Source organism: Mya arenaria, chromosome 2, assembly GCF_026914265.1.
Source record: "Mya arenaria isolate MELC-2E11 chromosome 2, ASM2691426v1".
Classification (NCBI taxonomy): domain Eukaryota; kingdom Metazoa; phylum Mollusca; class Bivalvia; order Myida; family Myidae; genus Mya; species Mya arenaria.
The window spans coordinates 385,591-411,210 of NC_069123.1; the positions used below are offsets into that span (position 1 = coordinate 385,591).

Genomic DNA, 25,620 nt, shown 5'->3' on the forward strand with positions numbered 1-25,620 from the left:
AAATTGACTGGTGCATAAGTTACACCACAAAGAAACCCTTTCAGACTTATCCAACGTATCCTTTGGGAGGAGTCCTTAAACATAATTATTTTGACCGAATTTTTCTAGAAAATTAGAATGTGCAATATTTTGACCAAAAATAGTTCCCCTTATTCATAACGTTTAGAGAATGTGATGTGTTTCGGCCTGTACACATGGACAAGCTTTTCCGCCAGATAAATATTCAAAATGGTATAATATAGCTGCCTTCACAAGCTTTTAAAACTAGTTCCTACATGTGTTTTAACTAATTTAAACTAGTTTAGATTAAATTTTCTAAAAAAAACATGACAGGTTTTTGTTTCTTGCTATGGGAAATCACTGCGTAGATGAATTACAAAAGACGTTTGGAGACTTAGTATAGTTTGACCGGGAGCAAGACAAATCGGCCCCTTACCAAATCGGCCTACTACCAAATCGGCCCCTAAGACGTTTCGGCCCTGCCATTTCGTCCCCTTAATTAAAATGACTCGAGACGTTTCGGCCCCTTAGTGATTTTTAACAGAGACATTTCGGCCCCTTAATTTTATTTTATTTTTATCTTGAGTATAAAGAAAAACATTGTAGGTCGTCTTATAAATGTAAATGAGATCTGTAAATAAGTTGTAAATAACATCTTTAAATTTACAAATAGACAAATATGCATGAAAAACATTGATATGACTGATATAAAAAATATAATTAAAATCTAAATAACTATTAACCCTGATTTTTAATATAAAATGTTAGAAAATCTAAGAAAGTTTATTTGTTATAATTATTAATTGATCATTAAAGACTTCAAAGAAAATGTGTCTTTGAACCATGCGTTCTTTACAAGGCAAACGGTAAGTGTTGTGGGTGTGAAAAAGACATTCAAAGACGTGTGAATCAATAATTGTCTTTAATTTTTTAATGTTATTTACAGTTGATTCAAGAATCAGGTAGGTGCAAGTAATATGTTTTATAGACACAAAAAAACGTATAAATATAAATGTATAACACTATCCAGGTATGGCTATGTTTACCGCTAAGTACTCCCATAACTCATGTAATTTAGATTAAAATGCACGTACCGTCAAAGCTGTTGTCATTGACACTGGACTGGCTTTCGTGGTTTTTATTTTGCAATCATTCCTGATTACACGCGTGTCTGACTTGTGATTCCCTAGTATAAATTCTTTGCTTTGTTTCTTTGTTATGTTTATTGTATCAAAAACGGTAGTGTTTAAACATAATTCTGTAGATCCTTAGGACATACGCGATGTACATATTCTTGTTTCTTTTGTGTTGTATGTACCTTGCGGTATGTATAACACCGAAATCATTACCTTTTCATATTATACCTTAATATCGATCAGGTCACCTGCGAGGAGTTCCTGAAAAATGTTGGTGCCATCTACGGCGGGCGATAGGTGTTTGGTCAAGACTGATGTTAGACAATGGACATGTCATTATACATAATATTAGCAACATAGTTATGTATAATATTTAAAGATTATTTTTAAAAAAAATGAAGTTTTTTTTTTCAACTCTATTCCGTTTTCCGCTTTGTCTATCAAAATAAAAAAAATGAAATTACATGTTTTTTACTTATATTTAGAAATGAAAAAATAAAATATAAATGAGGGCCGAAACGTCTCGGTAATCAGGGGCCGAAACGTCTACGGGATGGGGACGATTTGGTAAGGGGCCGAAAAGGTAACCGTTTGAGCTAGGGGCCGATTTGGTAAGGGGCCGATTTGTCTGGTAGCCGTTTGACCTCTATCGAAAACTCAATAGTTACGTCCCCTTGTTAGAAATAGTCAATGCTTGTTCGTGACGGCATGTGACGAATATTTCCGTATAATACCACTTTTAAATATACATTATACGGTAGGTGTTCTCGTTTTTGGTGCAGTCGTCCGTCTGTTCTCAGGGAGCTGGCGTAACTTGAGCTCCAAAGCCTAAGAAATAAAAGTGTTGTTGTGTCACCCCCGATCAGGTGTACATGTACATTTTGTAGACCAGGGGCCGTTTCCTTTTGTGGCTCCCTAGGACTCGCCTACGCTGTGACGAGAGTGTGATTTGAGCAGAGTTAAAGTAAACTTGGAAGGAGAAGTGGGTCAGTGAGGGGCTCGAACCCAAGACCACAGGAACACTAGCACAATGCTCTAACCAACTGAGCTTACCGGTTGGCTGGTTCTTATGCATTTATGCATACCCACACACACTACACTCCTCCCCTCATTCAGGGTTCGAATTTAGACTCGCATACTCGCAAAATGCCAGCGACATTTGGAAATTGCGAGTGACTTTTATTCAAGCTCGCAAAATTCTGCGAGTGGCTTTTTCTAGACCACAAAATGTTAAAAGGAAAGTAGAATAAACATGAACTTAATTCCACTATGTAGTCGAGTGTAAACAGCCTATAAGTGGCATGTTTACACTGCCGGTATAAAGAAGACAGTACGGAGTCAGGCTCTAGTAGGTTTTCAAAAATAGAACAAATACAGAAAAGGCCGAGTTTTATCTCGAATCTTTCCGGGATGCTCTGAGGCGTGCATAATACAAAGTAAATACGAATGATGTAATCACCTAGCTCAATCATTGGCTAAATTTAGCGCTTTCGCGCACTATATATGTAAACCCCATCATCCTTTGAATATATTTCCGCCCAACTGTCAAAATGAATAGACTTCGTTGATCGATATATTTCATGGTCCATTTAGTATCCACGCTACATTTACTGTTGCTTTTTTATTTTAAATTTATTATTTTATTGTTTTTAATACTTAGAGACTTAATAAAATCTGTAGCGTGCTTGTCGAATGGGTATTAAATTACCGGATGGCATGGGTAAATATACAAAGTGAACAATGTCAAAATATTGGACAGCTTTGTTATCAAAAAGCTGCGAGCATAAGACGAGTCTTTCCATACCCCCCAAATAGAATAAGCCATCAACAAGTTCTAGTAGTCGAGTCACTCAAGATTGATACTTTTTAATATTCATAATATGTCTTAGGTGTTAATTTCTACTTTAATTAGACAATATTATAAGGGAATAAAGCAAATAATAAAATTGCAAGTTGATTTGTCATTTTGCGAGTTGCCTCAAAATGCACTCGCAAAATTTTGCTAGTGCTCCTCAAAGTTAAATTCGAACCCTGTCATTTATCTTTTCAGCTGATGGAAGCACTACTGCCATTGACCGCTGCCACCATGAAAGTAAACTTTAAGGATAAGTGTGCCCGGTGTGGGGCTTGAACCCATGACATCCAGAACACTAGCAAGACATTCTTGCAAACTGAGCTAACCAGGCGGCTGGTTCTTACCAACACACAACAGAGCCAAAACACTTGTGTGGCTTCTAGCACAGCCCTTGAGCGATTGAGGTACCCGGCTGGCTGGTTGTAACCCACACACTCTGGTTTTAACCCACTGGTTTTAACCCACGCACTCTGTTAACATTTAAAGCCGGTCCAGTTACTCGTCCCTTTATTCTGGACATGTTTGTGTTTTGATGAAAAATCAAGGAATTGTCACGGCCTTGTGTCATTGTCAAAATATGTTGAAAATAAAACAGATGATAAATGGGCGTGGTGTTGTTACTGAGTGACTTATGGCGGTTGTTTGGACGCCCAATATGCTAGTCGTGAATAATATGTTACGAGGATGTCAAACTCATATTTATTATTTAATTTTGACATTGAATAAATGTCCTTTTCACTCACTGTGGTTTATTATTCACGTCTCCCATTTAGTTGAACTTGTCATGGCCAGCCCCTCTTTATTCAGTAGCAATACATAAAAGTATGATAGGAGCAGAGCTGACACACTGCTGGAATAGTAGTGAGACTTCTAGCATGGCACTAGAATGATTGAGCTACCAGGTGGCTGGTTTTACCCATGCACAAGGTTAATATTATAACCAATCCAGCTCATGGGTTTTTAACTCTTGAAACCTTGTCTGTGTTTTGATGTAAAATCAAGTTTTTTTCATAGCTTGGTGTTGTCACCGCTGGAAACCTCATTTAACCTGTTGGCCATAGCCGGAAAACATTCAGAATATTCCAATGAAACTTTGTCCACTTTTGTGGAGCCAGACACATTATGCAGATGTATGGCCAGGCCAATAACTGTTACTTAACAGTTTTTGAGTTATGGCCCTTGTTCATTTTTCATAATGTTTAATAATATGTTTTATAATTGCATGTTCAACAGGATTTGCATAATTTTATTCTTTATATAAACAGGTAAAACTGGTGGCATCTCCAGGTGTGTGACCAGTGACCGACAACCAGCCTGTGGCATTGCAGTGTGTGTGATGGCTTAGCAGCTCTAGGGACTCTGGACTAAGAAGAGTATCATTTTATTAATAATCAGTTATATGTTAATGATGCTCCATGAAGAATTTGTGAAGCATAAAGTCACTGCTTCATCCATTTTTATTGTTTCACTTGTCTGGGCTATTTCTGAGCATCATTGGATTGAATGGTCAAAGTGTCATTAGCTACAGGAGATGTTTGTACATGCATCGTCAGCATTTTAAGTCCAGATTGGCTCTAGTTTTCTTACTTATAGATTATAAACGACCATGTTGCAAAGCTGAAAATCATCTCGCAAGGTTTTTGTGAAGATTCCGTTGTTCACGAAGCAACAAAGTTTGATTTTGTGACTTCCTGCAGTTATAATATTCATGGAGTGCCAAACTTATATTGAAAATCATCATGGCATCAGCTGTGCTCGTCTGAAAATTGGTTTTCTCAATTACGATTTCGGATATGATATATTAAAGTATATATTTCATTATTCTCTATTTTCACTTCTGAAATGAAATTTAAGGTTATCGGAGAATTTAAAGAAGACAGTTGCTAAAAATGTTTATAAACTACGACATGTTTAATATTCGTGGAGCAAGTCACCCTTTGACTCTGTATTATCAAAATTGATTTATACAAACTGCTAGTCTGTAAAGTATTTTATTATTTAGATTGTAAGCACAATCATTAAACTTTTGGCACAAATAAGCGAATGTTGCGAGGAAATCGGTAACTTAGCATTGGTACTTTCACACAACATAAATAATTAGGTTATAAATTAAATCTTATTATTTGATACGGTTGTAGCGTTTTTATGGGCGTAACGTCAAAGTTCTCAAAAGCAAGTCACACATTGACCCTGTATTGTCCAAAATAATTGATACAAAAAGGATGGTGTGTAAAATGTTTAATCATGTAGATTGGAACCATACTAATTAAAAAGTTAGCAACAATAACATATTCTTTGCAAGTTGATCGGAAACTTAGGATATATATTCAGGATATGATTTAAATCTGATTGTTTAACACGGGTGCATTGTCTCAACATAGAGGAACAGAGTGGCAAGGCATGGAGGAGAGCAGGTTGGTCATCGTGCGGGTCCGTCCCAAGCGTAAGCTGGAGGTCATCAATTTGAAAGGTAGGTGGATATTTTGTCGTGTGGTTGTCCGTATTCCTGTTAGGCCTCGATCCTCAGTTAGTTTATACTTTTTAGTTTAGTTCGATTGTGAAGACAGTTAGAGGCTGATATGAATCACTCAAGTCAAGTTAAGTCAAGTCAAGTCAAGTCTTTAAGTAATCAAAGGCCACCGGCCCAAAGTACGTGACATACATAATAAAACAAATAATATACAATTTGTGTAAAACAAAAAGGAATTTAAGCATACATCCAAACATGAGTGTTTCCTTTTAATTGTTAATTTCTAAAAGAAGATGATATACATAGAAAGACAACTTACTTAGAGTCTCATAATTAGTTGTTTTCATAAAGTTATAAAAGTCATTTAAATCATCTCATTGGCTAGTGGTAATTCTCGCTAGTGGTTTGAATAATTATTGCAATAATGAAAGATGATAGTTTGCCCTTACTTAAAGTTGAATTCTGAAAGCAGAAACAAGTTATATTAGTTAACATTTACTATGTAAATTTCGGTTTAGCATTGCGTTTCAGATGGCATCAACGCAATCAGTTCGTTCTAGATAATGTGTTTTCCTTGCTGTCTGGCTGCCAGTCATCAACGCAATCAGTTCTAGATAATGTGTTTTCCTTGGTGTCTGGCTGCCAGTCATTGGCGCAATCAGTTCTAGATAATGTGTTTTCCTTGGTGTCTGGCTGCCAGTCATTGGCGCAATCAGTTCTAGATAATGTGTTTTCCTTGGTGTCTGGCTGCCAGTCATTGGCGCAATCAGTTCTAGATAATGTGTTTTCCTTGCTGTCTGGCTGCCAGTCATTGGCGCAATCAGTTCTAGATAATGTGTTTTCCTTGGTGTCTGGCTGCCAGTCATTGGCGCAATCAGTTCTAGATAATGTGTTTTCCTTGGTGTCTGGCTGCCAATCATCGACGCAATCAGTTCTAGATAATGTGTTTTCCTTGCTGTCTGGCTTCAGCTTTCCTTACCCTTCCAATGTTAGTGAGGGTGAGGGTTAAAAGTTGATAAATGAACTAAGCCAAACACAGGTACTTGACATTTGTTTACAATTTGTGCTCATTAATACGATTGCTATGCAATATTTATGTTGATGTGTTATTTTTAAGATGTATATTTTTCCAGGAAAGCTGATCCGTTCCATAAACTTCATCTGAAGCATGTCCACTGTTTGTTAAGTGATAACAAGAAACGTAATGTTGTCATGATCCGCATACCCAAGGAATATGACTTTGTGAGTAACCATATTGAAACATTCAATCTAAAATATTTCTTTGATATGGTTTAAAACTGGTGTAAGCTTCGCTCCGGAAGTCGCAAAGTAACACTAGTTAAGATTTTATATGGTTGTTAAATGATGTGTGCTTCGGACTTGCAGTTGCAGTTGAATATTGCGCGGCAGATTGATATGAAGTAACACTGGTTAATATGAAAAGGAAAGGAAATACGGCTTGCTTATTGCACTAGCGGATTCAAGTGAACATTTCGTGTCAATATGGTAGAAAAAGTATGCATAAATTACACCAACATGTACCATTTTAGACTAGAATAACAAATGTTTTCATGGTGGAGGTCACTTTTTCCTGCCTTGCCAAGTTTAGAGCCAGAAGTTCTTTGAGTGTTCCCAAAGTAAGGAAACGTCACATGCTGGATCTGCATCTGTATTGTGCCGAATTAACTGTTAAATGACTTTGTCTTGAACGGTAAATTCATGACAAGAGTTCACCTTTTTAATGTTCTAGGTCATCCAAATGACAAATGAGAGCCAGCGTCGAGAGTTTATACAGTCCCTGAAACAGGCCGTTACTGATCATGAAGATGTTGTGGACTGCCATGAAACAAAGGAAAAACACATCTACATGCAGGCGTTTACACAGAAGAAACGAAATCCGCTGCTAGAGAGGTTCTTCAAGATTGTGTTTTCTGAGGTAGAGATTTTATTTTACCCGACGTTTACATAAAAATGGGGTCATCTTGTCAACACTTGTATCCCATGATCAAAGTTTCGAATTTATATTTTTAGCTCACCTGTCACTTTGTGACATGGTGAGCTTTTGTGATCGCCTTTTGTCCGGCGTCCGTCGTGCGGCGTGCGTCGTGCGGCGTCCGTCAACAATTTACTTAAAAGACATCTCCTCCTTAACCGCTGGGCCAATATTAATAAAACTTCATAGAGATGTTCCTTGGGTGGTCTTCTATCAAAGTTGTTCAAAGATTCAATTCCATGCAGAACTCTGGTTGCCATGGCAAACAAAAGGAAAAACTTTAAAAATCTTCTTCTCCCAAACCACAAGGCTTAGGCCGTTGATATATGGTAGGTAGGATCACCAAATGGTCCTCTACCAAGATTGTTCAAATTATGGCCCTGGGGTCAAAATTGGCCCCGCCCCGGGGGGTCATGGGTTTTCTCCATATGTTTATAGTGAAAACTTAAAAAATCTTCTCCTCTGAACTTACTTGGCCTAGAGCTTAGATATTTAGCATGATTCATCGTCTAGTGGACCTCTACAAAGTTTGTTTAAATTATGGCCCTGGGGTCAAAATTGGCCCCGCCCCGGGGGGTCATGGGTTTTCTCTTTATGTTTATAGTGAAAACCTTAAAAAATCTTCTCCTCTGAACTTACTTGGCCTAGAGCTTAGATATTTGGCATGGTTCATCGTCTAGTGGACCTCTACAAAGTTTGTTCAAATTATGGCCCTTGGGTCAAAATTGGCCCCGCCCCGGGGGGTCATGGGTTTTCTCTATATGTTTATAGTGAAAACTTAAAAAATCTTCTCCTCTGAACTTACTTGGCCTAGAGCTTAGATATTTGGCATGATTCATCGTCTAGTGGACCTTTACAAAGATTGTTCAAATTATGGCCTTGGGGTCAAAATTGGCCCCGCCCCGGGGGGGTCATGGGTTTTCTCTATATGTTTATAGTGAAAACTTCAAAAATCTTCTTCTCTGAACTTCCTTGGCCTAGAGCTTAGATATTTGGCATGATTCATCGTCTAGTGGACCTCTACAAAGATTGTTCAAATTATGGCCCTGGGGTCAAAATTGGCCCCGCCCCGGGGAGTCATGGGTTTTCTCTATATGTTTAGAGTTAAAACTTAAAAAATCTTCTCCTCTGAACTTACTTGGATTAGAGCTTAGATATTTGGCATGATTCATCGTCTAGTGGACCTCTACAAAGTTTGTTCAAATTATGGCCCTTGGGTCAAAATTGGCCCCGCCCCGGGGGGTCATGGATTTTCTCTATATGTTTAGAGTTAAAACTTCAAAAAATCCTCTCCTCTGAACTTACCTGGACTAGAGCTTAGATATTTGGCATGATTCATTGTCTAGTAGACCTTTACATAGATTGTTCAAATTATGGCCTTGGGGTCAAAATTGACCCCGCCCCGGGGTCATGGGTTTTCTCTATATGTTATAGTGAAAACTTCAAAAATCTTCTCCTTTGAACTTACTTGGACTAGAGCTTAGATATTTGGCATGATTCATCGTCTAGTGGACCTCTACAAAGATTGTTCAAATTATGGCCTTGGGGTCAAAATTGGCCCCGCCCCGGGGGGTCATGGGTATACTTGATATGTTTATAGTTAAAACTTCAAAAATCTTCTCCTTTGAACTTACTTGGACTAGAGCTTAGATATTTGGCATGATTCATCGTCTAGTGGACCTCTACAAAGGTTGTTCAAATTATGGCCTTGGGGTCAAAATTGGCCCCGCCCCGGGGGGTCATGGGTATACTTGATATGTTTATAGTTAAAACTTCAAAAATCTTCTCCTCTGAACTTACTTAGACTAGAGCTTAGATATTTGGCATGATTCATCGTCTAGTGGACCTCTACAAAGTTTGTTCAAATTATGGCCCTTGGGTCAAAATTGGCCCCGCCCCGGTGTCATGGGTTTTCTCTATATGTTTATAGTGAAAACTTCAAAAATCTTCTCCTTTGAACTTACTTGGACTAGAGCTTAGATATTTGGCATGATTCATCGTCTAGTGGACCTTTACAAAGATTGTTCAAATTATGGCCTTGGGGTCAAAATTGGCCCCGCCCCGGGGGGTCATGGGTATACTTGATATGTTTATAGTTAAAACTTCAAAAATCTTCTCCTTTGAACTTACTTGGACTAGAGCTTAGATATTTGGCATGATTCATCGTCTAGTGGACCTTTACAAAGATTGTTCAAATTATGGCCTTGGGGTCAAAATTGGCCCCGCCCCGGGGGGGTCATGGGTTTTCTCTATATGTTTATAGTGAAAACTTCAAAAATCTTCTTCTCTGAACTTCCTTGGCCTAGAGCTTAGATATTTGGCATGATTCATCGTCTAGTGGACCTCTACAAAGATTGTTCAAATTATGGCCCTGGGGTCAAAATTGGCCCCGCCCCGGGGAGTCATGGGTTTTCTCTATATGTTTAGAGTTAAAACTTAAAAAATCTTCTCCTCTGAACTTACTTGGATTAGAGCTTAGATATTTGGCATGATTCATCGTCTAGTGGACCTCTACAAAGTTTGTTCAAATTATGGCCCTTGGGTCAAAATTGGCCCCGCCCCGGGGGGTCATGGATTTTCTCTATATGTTTAGAGTTAAAACTTCAAAAAATCCTCTCCTCTGAACTTACCTGGACTAGAGCTTAGATATTTGGCATGATTCATTGTCTAGTAGACCTTTACATAGATTGTTCAAATTATGGCCTTGGGGTCAAAATTGACCCCGCCCCGGGGTCATGGGTTTTCTCTATATGTTATAGTGAAAACTTCAAAAATCTTCTCCTTTGAACTTACTTGGACTAGAGCTTAGATATTTGGCATGATTCATCGTCTAGTGGACCTCTACAAAGATTGTTCAAATTATGGCCTTGGGGTCAAAATTGGCCCCGCCCCGGGGGGTCATGGGTATACTTGATATGTTTATAGTTAAAACTTCAAAAATCTTCTCCTTTGAACTTACTTGGACTAGAGCTTAGATATTTGGCATGATTCATCGTCTAGTGGACCTCTACAAAGGTTGTTCAAATTATGGCCTTGGGGTCAAAATTGGCCCCGCCCCGGGGGGTCATGGGTATACTTGATATGTTTATAGTTAAAACTTCAAAAATCTTCTCCTCTGAACTTACTTAGACTAGAGCTTAGATATTTGGCATGATTCATCGTCTAGTGGACCTCTACAAAGTTTGTTCAAATTATGGCCCTTGGGTCAAAATTGGCCCCGCCCCGGTGTCATGGGTTTTCTCTATATGTTTATAGTGAAAACTTCAAAAATCTTCTCCTTTGAACTTACTTGGACTAGAGCTTAGATATTTGGCATGATTCATCGTCTAGTGGACCTTTACAAAGATTGTTCAAATTATGGCCTTGGGGTCAAAATTGGCCCCGCCCCGGGGGGTCATGGGTATACTTGATATGTTTATAGTTAAAACTTCAAAAATCTTCTCCTTTGAACTTACTTGGACTAGAGCTTAGATATTTGGCATGATTCATCGTCTAGTGGACCTCTACAAAGATTGTTCAAATTATGGCCTTGGGGTCAAAATTGGCCACGCCCCGGGGGGTCATGGGTATACTTGATATGTTTATAGTTAAAACTTCAAAAATCTTCTCCTCTTAACTTACTTGGACTACAGCTTAGATATTTGGCATGATTCATCATCTAGTGGACCTCTACAAAGATTGTTCAAATTATGGCCCTGGGGTCAAAATTGGCCCCGCCCCTGGGGGGTCATGGGTTTTCTCTATATGTTTATAGTAAAAAAAATCAAAAATCTCCTCTGAACTTACTTGGACTAGAGCTTAGATATTTGGCATGATTCATCGTCTAGTGGACCTCTACAAAGATTGTTCAAATTATGGCCTTGGGGTCAAAATTGGCCCCGCCCCGGGGGGTTAGGGTATTCTCTATATGTTTATAGTTAAAACTTCAAAAATCTTCTCCTCTGAACTTCCTTGGCCTAGAGCTTAGATATTTGGCATGATTCATCGTCTAGTGGACCTCTACAAAGATTGTTCAAATTATGGCCTTGGGGTCAAAATTGGCTCCGCCCCCTTGGGGGGTCATGGGTTTTCTCTTTATGTTTATAGTGAAAACTTCAAAAATCATCTCCTCTGAACTTACGTTGCTTAGAGCTTAGATATTTGGCATGATTCATCGTCTAGTGGACCTCTACAAAGTTTGTTCAAATGATGGCCCTGGGGTCAAAATTGGCCACACCCTGGGGCTGATGGGTTTTCTCTATATGTGTTATAGTGAAAACTTAAAAAATCTTCTCCGAACTCACAAAGACAAGTAATGTCTTAATGTAAACTGGATAACATATTTAGTACACATACCAATTTTCAATATGGGCCACATACAACAATTAATAACAAATATACATATATAGATACACACGTAAAATCAAGTAGTGACAAGAGCTTAGATACTTGGCATGATATATCATCTTGTTGACTTGTACCAATATTGTTCAATCTTTGGCCCTGGGGTCAAAAAATGGCCCCACCCGGGCGGTCATGGGTTTCCTTATATATGTATATGATGAAAACTTAAAAAATCTTCTTCTCCGAAACTAAAAGGCGAAGGCCTTAGATATTTGGTATGAAGCATCGTTTATCGGACCACTATTAAGATTGTTCAAACTTTAGCCCTGGGGTCAAAATTGGCCAAGCCCCGTGTTCATAGGCTTAGGTTTTCAATATTTGTATATAATGGAAGAATGTGCAATATATGACAGGTGAGCGATTCAGGGCCATTTGGCCCTCTTGTTAGTAGTTTTAGTTCTAATATACAGAATATTTCGAAATAAATATTATTATCGGTCAGTTAAGGCAATGTTTATTTCATTTTGCAAGTCATTTGTTTGTATATAGTTTGCAACACTTGATTCACATTGAGCTGAAATTTTCACTCTTAAATATTGACTTCATGGCTCGCGTTGTACTTTCCATTTTCATTCTCAGCATAGTTATGGGAAAAATACCTTTGAAAAGAACCTCAAACTGCTTCAAATAACTTGAATCATAGGAATTTATTATTGATTAAAGACTGATTTAAGAAATGCAATGGAAACTACAAGTCCAGTAGCTCAATATTTAAACTTGCTTTAAGGCCCATTGTAAAGGCTGAGCAAACACTCAGCCAGAAACACACATACGTCACAAAACAACACAGACAGACTAAACAACCATCAAAATATCTTTACAAATACATTTTGGGACAACCGCCTTTGAACAGTGAACGAAACAGGAGCCCAATTTGGGTTACCGTAAATGACTGGGTATTAGACGCACTTTTTTCCCTCAGATTTTGATGCAAAAAAATGCCTGCGTATAATACCCAGTAACAATTTTTTGAACTTTTTTTCTGAGGTCAATTTCAAGCCGAGAGTTTGTTTAGATTTATGTAGAAAGGGATGTTACTCGCGTCATATTGATCGAGTATATAAGGGTTAAAACGGCAGTTGAAGATCGGGATACGGTATATCGTAAGACGTTTATAATTTCAACAAAAATATTTTTCGATTAAAGTTACCGTAATTCACCTAAGAGTTCGGACACTCTAAATATTTGGACACCCATAATTATTTCCCAAAATAATTTATTTTGCGTACCTAATTTTCGGACACCCAAAGGACATCAATCATAACTTTCATAGTTACCAAGTTTCACAGACGAAGATTATTGATTTTTATCTTTACACTGCCTGGCTAGATTACCTAACCGTATACACCACTGTGACAATTTAATTAGTTACTACCCATCCTAAACGATTTATTGCCTGTTGAAAAGGAAGTGTGATATATTTATTTGAGGATTAAACAAACAACAAGGGCAATCAAGGGATTAAGAAAACATCGACATGGCATGTTTGTAAAACGATCTGCCAATAAGCTTTCAAACTTGTACCACACTTATAGACTATATGAAGCAATAATCGTACAGTTATACATTAATCCTGCATAGCAATGTCCATGCTCTCCACGAGATCCTCGTGGGTATAACTGTAAGTTATGTGACGTCACACAGTGTGACTCTTTGATCTGAAGCCGATAGAATGTGTTTATTCAGTTCAGTGCATGGATAAAATGGTGTTTTAATTAACTTCATGAAGGATTTACACTTATAGGCGTAATAAATAAGTTTATGACAATTGATTACTACGGATAAATTAATAAGTGGTAAAAAGCAAACATGAAGAAAAAAGGCAGGTTAAACAAACATGTAAATAAAATGTAAAAATGATAATTTTCTATGTATTCGGAGAGTGAAAAAAAATAATTAATTTATGGTGTCCGACCTCTTGTGAATTACGGTATTCAATATTATTTTAAATAATAAATTGAATTAAACAATAATCAAACTTACATATAAAAAAGCAAATTTGGGCACTGTCAAAATATTTTTTGCATAACATAACTTTTCATTCTCGACAGTATGGTTGTATGGTTTTAAAGATAACCATCGCCATTTTTACGAAAAAACATTTTTTTGTCACTGTCAACAAACATGGTGGCTGAAAATGCCGGACGATTTTGACATTTTTTCTATGCGTCTTTTAACCAAAAACATAGATTAAAAGTTTTTTCCTCGGATTTTTCACCGATTTTTTTCCCTGCGTCTAATACCCCCTATCGTCTTATACCCAGTCATTTACGGTAAATGGTATTACTGGTAGATTTTACTGTCAGAGCACTGGGAAATAAAAGCGCTGTTCATCATTCATGTGCATATAAGAATTGAAGCAGTAATTATGTTTCTATCTTAAGACTTGCATTTAGTGGAAATGGTGCTTTAATTGGAATGAAAGTGAAGTCGAGCAAAAACTTAACTAATGTATTTCTAATCAAATTTCTTTTCTGAACAGGATGGTGATGTATGGACTAAAGAATCTTGAAAATGCTTCACAACTAGCTACAGATGTTGCCCTAAGGCAGACTCCAAGTGTGGCCCGTAAGTTCAGAGTGAATAATTGTTATCTGGTTTTTCTACTTCCGGTATTATAAAATGATTTTATTTCACAAGGTCTTTGTTCTCAACTTTTTTTGGTTTTTGGCCTTTTGTTTGAGGTTTGAAATATTTGAGACCACATTTAAATTAGTATTGACAAACCTTGGTAAATATATATTTTGCTTCGGTTTTAAGATTAATCTGATAAACAATTTAAGTGAATTTTGGAAGCCTGGTGATCCCATGTTATTTTTGTATCTTTATCATTTCAGAATATGTAAATCTCCTACCAAAAATATTACAAACAAGCTTTTTTGGCCTTGAAACAAAATTGGTCATTTCACTACCTTTTTTCATTTGAAATAAAGAATAAAGTTACAAACTGCAATATTTTTTCAAATAATTTTATTCCAGTCATTTATTTTACATATGAGCAATCAAGCAATACCCTTAAAGGGGCATGACACTAAATGTTACAATTTCAAGTAAAAAAGAAAATTGTCAAAAATTTACTTGAAATTGACATCTTTGTGTACAAAGCATTGAATCTTTCTTGCTAATGTATTACATTGCTTATAACACATGCTTCTGTCGTAGTTTTTGTGCATTTTTTTCCATTCAAAATTTACTAGTGATGATAGCTCTAGCTTCAATGAATATCTATGTTTTATTTCAATACATAATCAAATGTTTTAATTTCAGCTCAATACGCTGATGTAGACCAGCTAATGCAGTCATCGAGACAAATCCTTCATGTTCCAAATCAACAGCAAGAAGAAGCCCTTAAGCACGCCCTTGCCCAGCCCCTGTGTGTGATTCAGGGATGCGTGGGCTCCGGGAAATCCATGATGGCCGCCAAACTGGGCTACATGTTTGCCCAAAGAAATCAGGCTCTCCAGGCCAGGGGCAGGCTTCAAGTGCTGGTGTGTGCCCCTACCGAGGCTGGGGTTGATTTGGTTAATGGTGAGTTTAAAACTGCAAAAACAACGAAATAGTCATATGAACAGAATTTTGTAATTTCAAGCTTAAAATCATTCAACGGTTAATTGCGTAGATAACACTAATCAGAAAACTAATGCCTATGCTGCAACCTTTTCAAAATATTTATGAACAATTAATCTTTTTTTTTAACTTTAGACTACAACTTACTATTGTTCATTAGTTTTTTATCCACCTTCAAACACAAACATATAAAATATTCTTCTTACCTGAACACACTTGAGAAAGTCTCTTTACTGTTTACTTTTGCAAAGTAAGATCATTGTCATATTTACTGGAAGCAGAAGTGTTAATAAAAGACTTAAAAAAAACAACTTTCAATATTACTTTATGAATAAAAAATGTACCATTCATTTGGACTTACCTTGATTACAGGTTACTTCATGTCTCTGAACAGCAGCTCTCCGCGTGTTGTGCGGGTTTACAGCCCCGATGTGGAGAGGGTCCTCCATCCCCCCCCAAGGGTTGTATCCCGATCTACAAGTACATTTGCTGACCAGGAAATCAGTCAAATCAAGAACCACTACTCTTCCCTGTCTCTGTATGAACTCATTAGGGGAAGTAATTCTCCCTACTGCAAAAGGCTTAAAGTAAGTGAGAATGTTTCTTTGTGCTGAAACTTTTCGCTTGCTTGAGCTGCATTTTGAGCAAATAATTTGTTGAAAGTAATTTGACAGAAACAAGTTTGGTTTTTTTAAAGCTGCACTCTCACAGAAATGCCATTTTTACAACTTTTTTTTTTTGTCTTGGAAAGAGCAAGTTTTTGCGTAAATATCTGCAAATCTATGACATAAGATTGCTGACAAAAAATCAGATAGTAGATTTTAATATTTCCATTCGAAAATATTTTTTTTATGGCTTAAACCATTACTAACAGTTTAAAAAAAATGCATAAAACATCAATTTTTAAACTAGAATATAAAAATCTGTGATCTTTTTTTTGTGCGCAGTCTTATAACTGCTTTCCATGGATTTTTCGCCAAAAAAATGGCTGGTTCCAAGACGAAGAATAAAAAAGTTTTCAAAACATTCAATCTGTGCTTTAAGAAGTCTTAATTTATTTTATTCTTGGAAAATAATTCAAATGTTCTTAATTTTGGCAAATGTCATCATTTTTGTACATTTACTGCAGTGATTTAAGCAATCACTAGAATTATGACGATTTCACATTACTATTGTAAGTTTTGTTTTTTTTAACTTTCAGGAGTATGAAGGTCTGTTCTCACTGTACCCAGACGACATTGCAGATGACCAATTTGAGGATTATATACAGCTTGTTTCCCGTGCAGAGTCTGCAGTACTGGCCGAGGCTGAGATTATACTGTGTACATGCACAACTTCCGCTCAGCTGAAAATCTCGTCCGTTGCTAATGTACAACAGGTAAGTAATTTCAGACAAAAGATCAAATTGCTAAAGTTTTTTTTTATACCTTGTATATTATATAAAAGATTTTTAGCATCTTCCATGGCTGCTCATGAAAGTTAGGTTCATCCCAACTATACCAAACCAAAACAAATTGAACAGTTTTATTGTGTTTTAAGGTATTAAGATTGTTTGTGAAATGTGGGTCAGAAGTTAATAATAAACCATCATGTGAGCATCATTTTCTTTTTCAGATAATTGTCGATGACACAAACACTGGTACAGAACCAGAAGTACTGGTCCCCCTCTCGATTTACGGGGACGTAAAGCAGGTCACTCTGATAGGCGATATAAACCAGGCCGGTCCCACTGTTGTGAACGACGTGGCTAGACAATTGGGACTGGGCCAGTCCATAATGAGATCTTACCTGTCAACGGCTGTGTACCTAAACATACAGTACAGAGTGGTGGGTAGTTTGTTAGTAAATTAGTTTTGCCCACAACCCAATTTCAATTGGTATATTAGTTTTAACAGTGTATATTTTACAACGATTGTGAAAAAAAAAGTAATGATAACTTATACAAAGTCACTCTCATTGGCACAATGTTGCGCGAGAGTGTGGTCTTATGTTGTGGGGGAAACCGGAGTGCCCGCTGAAAACCCACTTGTGGGGCTTTGTGACCACAAACAAAACACACCAAGTGGGATATTGTTGGCCATTCCATAAGATTCCGATTTTAAATGTCAAATATTTTAACTCTTGCTATGCAAAAATATTTATTAAAACAATTCTTCAAAATCATTAACTTTGTCATATTATTATGCAAGTTTACCAAGATAAATTTGTTATTCTTATGTTGAATGTACATATACACCTTTTATTCATATAAGGATCCGGCGAGACTCTGTTAAGATGTCATCTTATGATTGAGATTTCCGTTACAGCATGAAGGTATCGTAGACTTCCCGTCCCGCTTCTGTTACGACAATCGCCTCCTGTGTGGGTCAATCGCCCAGCGTCAACCGTCCGTGCTAAACTGGCCAGGGGGTCGTAATAAGCCTGTGGCATTCTGTCAACTAGATAGACAGGAGCAAAACCTACCAATGAATGTTGTCGGTGCCCCTGCGGAACAAAAATGTGTTAACTTGGAACAGGCTGACTTTGTGGTATGTCTCTAACCCTTTATAATGTGACACTTAATCATATTATGACTGCCTTTGGTAATTACCTAATTTGTTTATCAAAAGAAAAAATTAAATACACTCCTGTCATCATGTGCCTAGTAAATCTTCCTATCAGTTCTACAGTTATATTTATATCAGTGTGGTGCGCAGTCCTGTAGAATTTTCAGTAATGAACCAGGCTACATAACAGTTATGAATATTCATATTAGGGTGATTTGGTGTCCTATGAATTTCTCATTAATAAGACTACATGTAGCAATGTATCTATATAAGCATATAGCAATATGATTATCAATTCGATATATGTGTAAATGTTTCTGTTCATATGTTATGCCTGTGAACAGGGTTAAAAGGTGGATATATGAGTGATAGGTAACTGTATGGGATGTATGGGTAAACTTTTCAAGGTATATTGCACTTTGAGTAAACATAACTGATATGAGACATACATTAAGTTGTAAGTGATTGTTTCATTAGGCATGTTTCAAGGCTAATTTGTAACTTATAAGATTATTTGAAAATAAAGTATGTTTCTTGCTTGTGCACTGTATCTAAATATTTGTTTGTATTTTCATGACAAAATGAGCTCGGACAAATCTTAGATAGTAACAACTTTATGGTTCTAAGGTTCAGGTGGCAGTTTCCCTGGTGAGGACGTACAATGTTGCCATGACTAGTGTTGGTATTGTTTGTCCGAGCCGCGCTCAGTGTAAGGTGGTGAAGGATAAGTTAGCAGTGACCGGGTGTAACATACCGTGCTTTACCCTGCATGAAATACAAGGTAAGCACCATCCCTGTGTAATATACCATACTTTATCCTGTATGAAACACAAGGTAACTACCGACTGGGTGTAATATACTGTGCTTTACCGTGCATGAAACAGAAGGTATGCACTGACAAAGCCTTATGTTACAAGATTGTAAAATGCAGGTCACTGTCAAGATGGTAGGCAGAAGGCATAAGCTCTTGTGACATAATTATAAGGATTTGATAATAAACATGGTAGACGGTTTTACTGTTATGATATTCAATGAAAAAAAGGTAAGTTTTTGCCTACAGAATAATGGCATGTATGAACATGATAGATTATTTAAATAATTTAAATTATTGTTGAATTATGCTATTATATTTGATCAACTTATGCTGCACTACCAGTCAGTCAATTGTAACCACGGCCCCCCCCCCTTTCCCCGCTATTTTCGGCTAAAAAAAACCCCAACACAGTTCTCGGCACTGCAGGGCCTCTTTGAAGGTAAAAACATGTCCCATTTCCCCCGCTATCCCCGATATACCCCCGGACCTGGGGGTGGGGTGGGGGCATGGTCACAAATTGACTGGTGCATTAGAGGGACATGAGTGTTGGCACCCATGAGTGCTGTGTACATGTTTATATTTGACTGTGTTGTCTGATTTCAGGTCTGGAGTTTGACTATGTGCTGTTCAGTACCATACACAGCCTGCCTGCTATGAACATAGAGCAGTTCCCGACACAGAAATGGCTGAATGAGAAGCTTGGGGTCCTTACTGACCATGGACAGGTCATTTCAACATTGTCCAGGGCTAGGAAAGGGCTTGTCATTGTTGGTAGGATGTCTTCTGTTTTTTTTTTAAAAAGAGAAAAGATATTCATTTTACAGAAACAGCTGTTGTCTTTGGAGTACAAAGAAAAAAGAAAGATAGTATGAAACAAAATCAATTAATTTGGGGGGTGCCTAAATTTGTTATCTTGCAGTTGATCATGTCCCAAAAGTAAACAAATATAACCGTCATGTGAGTTTCTGAAAATATGAATTGTATGCGTTTCTCACTTGTGCTTTTTGTTTAACTTGTGTTTATTTGAAAAAAAGCGTTGAGGTATTGTCATGGTCTTGGTGTTGTAGTCATCAGCATGCAAAAACTTTTACTTTAGCCATGATTCAAATTAAACATGGTACACTTAGAGACATAATTTCAATGACATCATTTCCGAACTGAATTCAAATGACCTTTAATTCCAATTTTAAGCTTATGATAAAAAGAAAAATTGTATCAATGTTATATAGCAATATATTTCACGGCATGAACACCAAAAATGATCTGACACTAAAACAAACAATCTTTCTTTCTATCTTACATGTTTGTTAAAATAAATGTTTCCTTTAATTGCAGGCAACGAGAATTTGCTAAGATGTGACAAGTTGTGGAATCGACTCCTGACAGAATACAGTCATAGTAGCAGACTGGTTACCGCTGGTCAATTTCTCAAGGCTATGTCCATGTAATTAAGGGGCATAACTGGGATATGAAATAAGAACAAAAACGGAGTTATCTTCTCATATAGGACTGTATATACATTTTGGCATGTTTCCGGAAATTATGATCATTATGGTGTATACGTTTGAGGCTATATAATATATATTGCTATTTAAAGTTTGTCTGATCTTATTTGGTGAGGGATTTATTTCTGGAAATAACAATTGTAATGGTGTTGACGTTTGAGGCTATATAATATATATTTCTATGTTATGTTTATTTGTGCTTATTTGGTGAGGGATTTATTATAAAACATATGTAATTTTATTATATTTATACCTTTGTTTAAAATTTAAATGTAACTTAGATGTAATGTTTTCTGAATTCCAAACAAGATGTATATTTGCAATTTTATAATTAATAACATTGATAAAATATGTGTACCCATACTAATTTGATTTAGCTGGTCATACAAACTGACTAGATATGTTTACCAGTACTAATTTGATTTTAGCTGGTCATACAAACTGACTAGATATGTGTACCAGTACTAATTTGATTTTAGCTGGTCATACAAACTGCAATGAATTGTTTAGATTATTTTTGTTCATTTGCTTACAGTGAAATTGTAATAACGAGTCTCACCCACATGTATCTAGACTGATAAAAATAATACATGAATGTTTGGCTTTGTCAGTTACTCAAGTAAGACAAGTTAATGAGCATCGCCATTCCATTACGTCACTGTCAAATAACAGTATACTTGTTGCATGTTCTAATTTAAGCTGTAACAAGTTAATCCTATCTTTAACATCAGTTTTAAAAAAAAAGCGCCTTAACATATTTAGTTTCTTAGATACATGTTTACAACAAGGGTTAAGCATGTGATTTGTGTTTTATGTTGAATATTATTAATGATGACCTTTCAAAGTAAATTATATTTTCCTTGATTAATTTTTATTGTTGTCAGATCCTTAATATGTTTATTTGAGGTCAGTTTCAAGCTGTTATTTATGTCTTATTTAATGGTCAAATGGCTGAAAACCTACTGGTCCAATGCCACCTAACATAGAATGAATTTCGTATTGCCTTGAATTTTAGTTGTATGTATTTCATAGAAAATTTTAATTTTAATATACTTTCACTGTTTATTGTCAATATAGATCAGTAATGTGTGATATGCATCTTGATTGGAAGTCAGTTTTTACATTTGTATGTACATTATATTGTACATAATCGCTATATTTGATTGCTATTATCGAAGGTTACATTATAATGTGTATTTAAAGACTATGAATGGTTGGTGATTATGAAGTAGAATATGTCTGATATGAAAATGGCCTCTTTATTACATGTATATTGAAATATGTTTTTGTGACTTAGTTAACATTTGGTGTTGTTGCTTTTTAATGATTTGCAAATATTGATAATGATGAAATAATTGAATGTTGATGAAAATGATGGATGGGAAATCTGTCATTTAGTTTGTTGCCTATTTTGAGGGGATTAAAGCGAAAAGTTTGTAAGTGACATTCAATACAGAAGCAAATAGAAGGTTTTCGCTATATAATCTCGCGGTTTGTATGCTTTTATATTATTCATGTAAATATCTATGTTTATAACTATGTAACAACTTATGAAGAATAGTGGTGTTATTGTTGACCCTGGGCTGTACTCACAAACTGCTGGCTGAATACATCACTTTTGTAACTACCCATGTTAAAAAGTAGGAGTTACTTGTTATGGCGATGAACTGTAGGTGGAATAAACTTTAAATCTCATTTTAGTGTATTTGAATAGGAAGCTAGAATTATGATTTTTTGCATAGTCTGCCCAAAAAAACTGTGAATGGGAACTAATAGTATGCTTGTTAATAGAGAAACAAATGCAAGTCTGCAGTACTTATGTGATAATGTTATCTTAAAATTATCTTAATTTGCTGCTTTGGACATATATGATTTGTGTTTGTGACAAACATATGAACTTGGGCATGGCGGACTGTAATATGTATTTTGTGGGTTTGATTTTTTTTGTATTAAATGAAGGCTGGCAGTGGAAAAGTTTTATATAATGTTAAATAAAGATGCATGTAAATCTTTCTGCTTTGAACCTTCGTTATGTATATACAAGTATGTATGTCTGTATGAAGGACTATGTACATTTTGTATAAGTGTTGAATAATCAGACTAATTTCATAACCAGTATTCAAAATCTATCTTCTAATCCGAAATAATAGAAAGGGAATTTTCATACTAAATATTGATAGTGTCATTAACATTTATTTCAACAAGCATATCCTTATAAATTTCAAAATTAGCTTAACATATTGAAAGACGAAGAATAAATTTAAAATATGGATCATTTTTTGTACATTCATTTCACCAGTTTTAAGATACATGGTGTTATTATCAAACACCATAAAAATCATAAAAGTCCATGAAAAGGATTATTTGATTATATTTCATCGTCATGCCAACGCCAGTATGTATTGTTTATATATACTGTTTGTGAGTACAGCCTAGTATACCTGTATTGTTATATATGTTAAATTGATACATTATAGCTTTATATTAAGTATATTTAGTATGTTTGTATAAAATTGTGTTATGTAAGGATTTTAATACATACAGGTTCATTTAATTAGGATGTAACCTGAATATGTATTTAGGATGTTACAGTTGTTATCTGACAATATATTCCGGATATTGCCTGAACATGTGAATTGGGTTCTACTGATTATAAAATACAGCTTTTTGTAATCATGATAACAAATAACCTGTCATTATTAAAATTAAAAATAACATCACAGCCAAATAAAATTTACATGTTTGCTTATTCTAGATAAATTAAAATATACATAAACTTTGTATTTAATTTTTATATTATTACATGTCTTTTTCACCTTTAATCCTCCTCCCAGTTTTCACTCTTAATGTGTTTTGTATAATTGGAATCAACTTAAAAATAAATTTATTAGTATAAGAGTAACGTCTTAATAGCTTAATGTCATGATCTTTCATAAAATGTTATTCTTTTCATTTTTTCTTTAATATTGTACATTTACTTGCTAACTTGATTAATGGCCATGTTGAATATTCATGTTATATTCCCTGGTATCGATGATTAAATGTTTACTCCTTAAAGACTAAACAGTCCAAAGACACATATTAAATGTAACTCATTATGTTAATTAATTACTGAGAATAATTTTCACTAGTTTGACAATAATGTTATTTAAATCCATTTATATTTTTTTCGAGTAGTTTGCTGTTTAAATATTGTCGTCTGTAATTTAAATCCTAATCATTATGGTAATGATTACCAAAGTCTGCCCTGGAGTGTGGCATAATGATTGTGGCTAAAATGGCAAATTTCATAATATCAGAATGTTCTGTAGATTTGTTTTGTTAAATTTAATTTTTGTACTTCAATACAGGTCTTGGCTCATTTATATCAGGAAAATCTCACCTTAAGACAACTTTAAAAAAATCATTTTTAATCATTATAAGGGATGACCTTTATTTTAATCTTAACCTTATGTTTTGACCATACTGGTAGTCTAAAAACTCAAACTTTGTTACAAAGAGTATCTTTAATTTGTTTAACATGATTGATATATGCAGGATGTTTAGATAAATCTTTGAAACAATGACTTAAATATTCTTGGAATACACGATCACTTTGCCCATTCTTAATCATTAAGAATTTACTTCATGTCATCTAACTCTTACTTCTTACATTGCATATTTATCTCTGCTAAACCAATACCAACATCTGTTTGGTATGAAATATAGTTTAATTTTCAGAAAACATTGTAGTTCATTTTTTAAATGAATCTTTTTTCGGCCATATACATGTAGATAAAGATTTATTTTTTTAAATTTTAGAAATAATTAGAGGGAAGAAGAAATGATAAAATCAGAGAAATATCGTGTTGGTATGTTTATGACCTGCATATTTATGACTTGCATAATTTGATATCATTTATGTTCAGAAATAAAATGTTTATTTTGTATCCAAATGATTCAAGGATGACAATGATTCCTAAAATGTATATCATTGTGAGAATATGAATTAATTACTTGAATTAACAGATGCAATTTTGCTGTATTTCAAGGATATGTCTCATATCTTAACAACAAACTATTTATCAATTAACGACAGGTGCAATTGAGTATAGTATTGAAAAAAATGTCATTTAGAAATTAATCGTAATTATTGTGAAAATCTGAAATAATTAATTGAATTAATCAGATGCTATTTTGCTTGTATTTCAAACAAACATGTATATCTCAAATCATTATAGCATACTTTTTATTATTAAAAAAACTGTTATTGAATGTAGTATTTTAATCCTATTTTCACCTACTCTTGATTGCTTGTTGTGTGTGTCAGTGCTATTCACTGTTGTAGTTAAATAAAATTTGTATGCGTGAATAAATCGGTTCTCTTCTAGACTTTTATTGTTTAATTAGTTACATTCCTTTAATAAACATTTACACTAATATCATTGATACTTAAGTGTATGCTGGGATATGTCCCGACTTACTGTAGAGGGATTCCTATATAGCCTGCTATTTAGTTTGTAAAGAGGGAAAAAACGCGCCTTCTAAAAATGGTATATTAAAAGGTTGATTAATTTTGATAACAAACAAGGCAATGATGACCACCTTGACCTTTGACATTGTTTCGATTTGTTGAGGCTAAAATAAATGCTTGATTACCTTAATTTTGTTGAGAGGGTGAGCAGAATACATGTGCTTGTTTCCTTTCTAAATAGTTAATGTAAGTAAGTGTCTGGTTAAGTTTTTAAAAGTTTTTTGTTTTTGCTAACCTTCGTGTTACAAAACACACAACACCACTATTTTGTAGTTAAAATTGAAGGTCAATTTTAATTTAAATATCGCATGAATTTTTCACACACATATTAAATAGGAATACGCTTTATTGTTCACACACATGTGAGGAATTCGCACGAATTCGTTTGTTGGAAAATTTAGGTTCATCAAAACTAACCAGATTAATAACTATTCTAAGATAAGACTACGGTTTCAAAATAACGTAGCAAATCGTAGCAGCACCACGACACTGTTGAACAGTTCAGAGATGTCGTTGCTATTCCTGATTCACCAGTATCAAGCAAGATGCACCCCGATTCACGCTGATGCCGTTACGAATGTGTTCACGTTATGTTAAGTATCGTAGCGATTTGAAAATAGTTGTCAATCGTAGCCTTATAACCGTTAGTATGAACCGGACACCTTTTTGATACTAGTACCAACTAAAATAGAGAATATTGCATGAGTGGTCATTCATTTATGGAAGGTTTTTTTCTAAAATTGATAAAAAAAGGCCTTGCCCTGGACCTAATTGGCCAATTAGTTAATAAAAACATCTTTGAAAGTTATAATTTCTACTTATTAAATATGGTTGTAAA

At 35.3% G+C, this 25,620-nt stretch overlaps 2 protein-coding genes across 4 annotated transcripts in view; both read left to right on the forward strand.

Moving 5' to 3' along the window:
* Positions 1 to 7,430, forward strand: part of LOC128204686 (up-regulator of cell proliferation-like) — a 38,986-nt gene extending 31,556 nt beyond the window's left edge. Inside the window, exons 5-6 of the mRNA XM_052906088.1 lie at positions 6,595 to 6,703; positions 7,212 to 7,430. Coding sequence (XP_052762048.1) covers positions 6,595 to 6,703; positions 7,212 to 7,430 — 328 coding nt within the window. The remainder of the gene's footprint in view (positions 1 to 6,594; positions 6,704 to 7,211) is intronic.
* Positions 1,813 to 24,640, forward strand: LOC128207166 (helicase with zinc finger domain 2-like). 3 transcript variants are annotated; one of them, XM_052909947.1, is made up of 14 exons: positions 1,813 to 1,893; positions 3,187 to 3,395; positions 4,257 to 5,461; positions 6,595 to 6,703; positions 7,212 to 7,397; positions 14,320 to 14,405; positions 15,105 to 15,365; positions 15,777 to 15,991; positions 16,606 to 16,782; positions 17,019 to 17,231; positions 17,711 to 17,932; positions 18,578 to 18,731; positions 19,368 to 19,535; positions 20,100 to 24,640. In XM_052909947.1, exons 6-14 carry the CDS (start codon positions 14,321 to 14,323, stop codon positions 20,210 to 20,212), a joined length of 1,608 nt encoding a protein of 535 aa, XP_052765907.1. In that variant the 5' UTR covers positions 1,813 to 1,893; positions 3,187 to 3,395; positions 4,257 to 5,461; positions 6,595 to 6,703; positions 7,212 to 7,397; position 14,320; the 3' UTR covers positions 20,213 to 24,640. The 3 variants fall into 3 exon arrangements, with proteins under 3 accessions (XP_052765907.1, XP_052765923.1, XP_052765916.1); XM_052909963.1 differs by having other exon boundaries at positions 1,831 to 1,893; positions 3,187 to 3,228; XM_052909956.1 differs by lacking the exon at positions 1,813 to 1,893 and having other exon boundaries at positions 4,257 to 4,364; positions 5,373 to 5,461.
* The last annotated feature ends 980 nt before the right edge of the window (positions 24,641 to 25,620 follow it).